A 6000-nucleotide genomic window follows, 5' to 3' on the forward strand; every position below is an offset into this window, starting at 1 on the left:
TTCCTTTTTTTATACTCCATTAGAGAACATCAACCATTACAATTATTTATAATGAATTATTTCATGTCTTTCTATCCTGCTAGACTGAGAGGTCCGTAAGGGCAGGGGATTTATTTTCTCCACCACTATTTACCCAGGATTTAGGGTACTGCTGTCAAAATAGTAATTGCCTAACACCTATTTGTTCATTCAATGAATGGTTGGTGAATAAAAGGTTCAATCTACTTAAACTGGGTCATTACCAATACTGAATATATTTGTATATAGGAACTCTACCCCGTGTAAGCCACCACTGAAGACTCTAATTACTCAACGTTATTTGAATGGAACCTAATGCCTATATATTTTAAATATTTGTGAAAATGCGCTTTTTAGCAAAAAAATCCCTCTGCCGCACACAAAAAAGAATTTAAAAGACAAATTTTAGCAGGAAGAGCAGGTTGCACTCATAATTAGGAAACCTGTATTCTTGTCCCACCTCTTTTAACTAGCTGCTGTGCGACTTCAAGAAGTTCCTAATCCTTTCTAGGTCTGGTTCCTCCTACATAGCTTCAACATTCACTAATTCCACAAATATTTATTTTCTTCTGCGTGCTGGCACTTAGCTAAACAATAGAGATGTAGGGGTGAGTAATAACATCCAGCATTCATTGAATGCTTACTCTTATGTTTGGTCTTTTGCTAAATGAGTGATAAGCAGTATCTCATTTAATCGATGAAATAGGCCCTACTGTGATAGTTTCTCTATTTTATAAAGGAGGGACCTGAGGTATAGCAAGGTGAAATAGCGTCCCCAGGATATAAAAGTGAAGATAGCATTAGATCCCAGGCAGTGTGGCTTCAGATCCTGTTCCAGCAACCACAGTGAATCCTTGCCCTCACATTTTGATGACTGCTTCGGCGGCTTGTATTTTGTACTCAGTACTCAAACCCAGGAGTACTGAGTGGAGCCCCTCTTGCAATATGAGGGTGCGATAACGTAAGAGGAATCTATAGAAAACACTGAGACGTCTGACACAGGTTACAACCATCTTCCTCATTCTCACAGTTTCCACACGGGGAAAGTGAAAAGGTGAAGATGCAGGCGGGTCGTACTCACGCATTCCTCTCTGGGCGGCCCATTGGGTGCAACCGGGAGTGACCATCCGGCCAGCTGATTGCGCGTCTCTGCACTCGGCGCGGGGAGGGGTGAAAGGAACGCAATGCGTGCGCGCCGACGCTTCCGTCTAGTGCGCGCCGGGCGGGTAAGCTTCGCGGGCAGAGGGCCCGTTTGCCCCGCCTGCTGCCCCAATTGAGGCGGCGTCGGTTTCCTGGCCCTCCCAACCTTTGGCGACACCAATGAAAGGCCACCGCCTGCTGCTAGAGCAACCCGACCAGCAGCGTAACCGAGTGGCGCGCGGACGTGAGAGGAAAGCTGTACGCGGCTGCCTTTTCCCGCCTACCTCCTTCCCGCAGCCATTCCAGACGACGGTGAGTGCGGGGAATTTGGCCCTCACTTGCGTCAGTGCCACGGTGCGGCCTGACCCCACCCCTTCCCTTTGGAGAGCCTAGGCCTTAACTCACTCCTGGCGTGCTCCATGCGAGAGGCCAGGGCAGGTGGAGTGGGAGTAATAGCGAGTAGGGGAGATGGAGAGCCGCCTTCCTGGAGGCCCTCCTTTGGCCTCTTCAGCGGGGTCTTGAGGTGACTGTATTCTCCCTCTCACTTCTCTTTCCATTTCGTCTTCCTTTTTTAATAATACACGCCAACCACCTTCACCTTCCAAAATGATTCATCCCAGCCACCCTGTTAGTTTCTGCTTCGTTTGAGCCCATGTCTAGATTCAAGTTCCCCTATCCTCTGTACTAAACAACCTATCCTGTGCACCCCCAATGTTGCACAAATGATTTTATTTTAAAAGTGTAGACGTCTTTTATTCAATCTTTTGCAGCGTTGATTAGTTTCACTGTCAGGAAGAATTCTGACACACATTTGCGATTATGCAGCCAAGAGACATTATGAGTTATATGTTGGCCAAAAATAATGAAAATTATATCATGTGAAATGCCTAATTCCTATATGAATTAATTTTAATTCAGAGCTTGCTTCCTGTCGCTTCTGTTTTCCTTCTTAGAGCTGTGTGTCTGTGTTTTTTTTTATCAAGTTCCATGAGTGACACTGTAAAACTGCCCTGCCTCTTCTGCCTTCACCAACTGTCAGAGATTTCATCTGCCAAGTTATTTAACATGTCCTCCTAGTAGAAGGCAAAGTCCATTTTCTCTAAAAAGAAAAACTGAGAGAATGATTTTCTTATAGCCTATGCTAATGTTGGGTGCAAAATGTCAATTATAGTTAACAGATCCCCAGTTTTTTTTTTCATTTGTATGAAAACAAGGTTACTCATTGGCTATATTAAATTCTCAATAATATGGTTGGAAGCACTGTGGAGATCATCAATTCTGTAATGTAAAAATCATTTAACTAATGTTAGCAGATCTAGTTCCACTTCTGCCATTGACTAGCTGTATGACTTTGGGTCAGTTACTTAACTTATCTGTACCTCAGTTTCCCTATAGGTAAAAATGAGAGCAGTGACATTAGATAGCTTTTTAGGCCTCTTTCAACATTAAGAGACAAGAGAAAAATCTAAATAGCTCAACTAGACATTCTTTTGTGGAGATGGAGGGGAGATTGGGAAAATTCCTGTCTTTACTAGCATAAATGGATAGCATACTATTTTTTTCAACAGTTGTATTTAATGTCGACTTTTCTGTCTGTTAGAGGGGGAAATTTTCCCTTTTGACTTTTGCAAAGAAGAAAAATGAAACTGTTCATTAATGGTCCCCAAATATGCCTATATTGACCAGTTTTCACCTAAATAATTTAACGATTTTCATTATGCCTTTTTTAATAAACCGTTTAGTTGAGATACTGTATTGGAAATCATGTAACTTAGAAATAAAAGTGTGAACAGTAACTTACATGCTATTCATCTCAAGAAACTGGTTTTAGATGTATTCAAAACACCTAAAGACAGCAGCCATCAGTTAAATAAAGCACTAGGTTGGGAATAGAATATCAGCATAGATACCATTGGTGATTTACCAGTTGTAGGTTGTTTTATCTGATGAATTTAATATTTTGGGGTAAAGTCCATTTATATCTCCAAAGATATTTTAATACTATAACTCAAGCAAGTCAGGCAAAATTCATTTAAAAAGAGTGATGGACGGACAACCTTTCTAACATTGGTGTCTAGGGTTAATGCTTTAAGTACTTGGTTAATTAAATCCCCATAGATGATGTGCAAAAAATAGCCTCTGACACCAAATTCTCCAACATAGAATAGTTGCCACAAAGTTCCAGTTTTTAATACAGATCAGTAATCAGTTACCATTGGAAGCTAAAGATTCTTAATAATCACTGGTACTGTATATTACCAATTTGATGTCAAATTCCGGGAGCTTTTTAAACTATTACGGCAAAATATAAGTATTTAAGGAATACCAAGTCAAATTACTAGACTAATCCTTTTCCATTGAGTATTTTAAGGATTTTTTTCTTCTTTATAGGAAAAATGCTTTCTGAAAGCAGTTCATTTTTGAAGGGTATGATGCTTGGAAGCATTTTCTGTGCCTTGATCACTATGCTAGGACACATTAGGATTGGTCATGGAAATAGAATGCACCATCATGAGCATCATCATCTACAAGCTCCTAACAAAGAAGATATCTTGAAAATTTCAGAGGATGAACGCATGCAACTTAGTAAGAGCTTTCGGGTATACTGTATCATCCTTGTGAAACCCAAAGATGTGAGTCTTTGGGCTGCAGTGAAGGAGACTTGGACCAAACACTGTGACAGAGCAGAGTTCTTCAGTTCTGAAAATGTTAAAGTGTTTGAGTCAATTAATATGGAAACAAATGACATGTGGTTAATGATGAGAAAAGCTTACAAATATGCCTTTGATAAATATAAAGACCAATACAACTGGTTCTTCCTTGCACGTCCCTCTACGTTTGCTATTATTGAAAACTTAAAGTACTTTTTGTTAAAAAAGGATCCATCCCAGCCTTTCTATCTAGGCCACACTATAAAATCTGGAGACCTTGAATATGTGAATGTGGAAGGAGGAATTGTCTTAAGTATAGAATCAATGAAAAGACTTGACAGCCTTCTCAATATCCCTGAAAAGTGTCCTGAACAGGCAGGGATGATTTGGAAGATATCTGAAGATAAGCAACTAGCAGTCTGCCTGAAATATGCTGGAGTGTTTGCAGAAAACGCAGAAGATTCAGAAGGAAAAGATGTATTTAACACCAAATCTGTTGGGCTTTATATTAAAGAGGCAATGACTAATCACCCCCACCAGGTAGTAGAAGGATGTTGTTCAGATATGGCTGTTACTTTTAATGGACTGACTCCTAATCAGATGCATGTGATGATGTATGGAGTATACCGACTTAGGGCATTTGGACATATTTTCAGTGATGCATTGGTTTTCTTACCTCCAAATGGTTCTGACAATGACTGAGAACTGGAACAAGAGCATATATATAATCACTGTATATGATGTGTTGTCGTTATTTGTCTTAACAGCTACATATCCAACACAGTGATATGTTCTATTTTCTTTTTGTAATTTGGTGGCACTGGTATAATCATTTGTTGAAGTCTAGTGGTACATTTTTTTAATGTGGTAGGGTTTTTTCCTTAAAACATGAAAATTTCAAGTGGATTGAAAGAGAATGTTTTAAGAATAATTTTGCAAATAAAAGGTGTTTTGTAAATACTGTATGTGATAAATTCTAATTATGAATATTAAAATCTAGTGTTGCACATATTTTTGGTGACTGTTAAAAATGCAATGTGTCTTTCTATCTTTTTACAATATACAAATAGAATCTGTATTTGTGAATTTGGGTTTAAGGTCAAACTTTTAGCTGTTTCCTTTACTTCTAATGTAGATTCATGTTCTAAGCTTCCCCAAATGCCAGTGGATTTGCCTTCTTAAAATATACAACCAAGTACCTAAGAAAATGTTCCTAACCATGTTAAGTGAAAGTTGAAATCTGTCCCTAAGAGTAAAGTGAAAATAAAGGTGAAGTAATTTTCCTGGAAGCTTATTTACTGGATTCCTTAGCATATGCAATTTCAGTATGACTGTATTTTTCTAGACAGATACTGAAATTAGAGTGGTGACTATGAAGAAAGTAGTATCATTTAACTGTATGGTTTCCCAGTTAATCAAGCTCCCAGCTGCTGCTTGCATAAAATTTCATCAGTTAAGATTTATTTATTCTGGTAAGGCAGGTCAGTTCATGCAAGTCTCCTTTGAAGAACTTATTTTGGCAGTCTGGCTGTTCACTTACCTGAGTTGACTCTGTCCTGGTTTTCATTTATCTGTTCAGATTCTGCTATCTTCCCCAGGTTTGTGGTTGTACCATATCCAACTGTGTTTAGTGTGGTGGCCCTAACCTCAATGCTTATCTTGGATTACTGTACCAATTGCCTTATTTCAGTGGCTACCCAGTGGTGGATACAACAGTACCTATGTTTATAAATGTGTTTAATACTTGGTGCTGACTTGTTCTATAATCTAGCCTGCATGTGGTATATAAGCCAGGTTTATAAGCCACCATAGGGTATATGACTATGACATTTTAGAGATCAATATTTACTCTGACCTCTGGATATTCATGGTCTCCCATAGCTTTAGCAAACCAGAAAGATAATTTCCTCAAGAGGACCTCAGTCTTCAAATTATTAATCCTCAGAGCAGGGTAAAACCCTTTTAATTTTTCTAATTTTCCTTTTTGGGGCCTTTAGTACAATGAAGGTTATTAATTTTGAAGAAAAATAAAACCCCGTTATCAATCATGCTAATATGTGGCCTCATACTGCAGATCAAATCATATACTATGAGTATAGTGATAAACAGAATATTGCTGAATGTGACACATAGCTATGTGTCATATATGTGTCACTTTCACCAATATATTAAGAAATTTCTGCATTTGTCA

At 38.7% G+C, this 6000-nt stretch overlaps 1 protein-coding gene across 1 annotated transcript; it reads left to right on the plus strand.

Moving 5' to 3' along the window:
* The first annotated feature begins 1215 nt into the window (after positions 1-1215).
* On the plus strand, positions 1216-5098 carry C1GALT1C1 (C1GALT1 specific chaperone 1). The gene is made up of 2 exons (XM_077146145.1): positions 1216-1470; positions 3550-5098. Exon 2 carries the CDS (start codon positions 3555-3557, stop codon positions 4509-4511), a length of 957 nt encoding a protein of 318 aa, XP_077002260.1. The 5' UTR covers positions 1216-1470; positions 3550-3554; the 3' UTR covers positions 4512-5098.
* Positions 5099-6000: the final 902 nt, after the last annotated feature.

Source organism: Tamandua tetradactyla, chromosome X (genome assembly GCF_023851605.1).
Source record: "Tamandua tetradactyla isolate mTamTet1 chromosome X, mTamTet1.pri, whole genome shotgun sequence".
Lineage (NCBI taxonomy): Eukaryota > Metazoa > Chordata > Mammalia > Pilosa > Myrmecophagidae > Tamandua > Tamandua tetradactyla.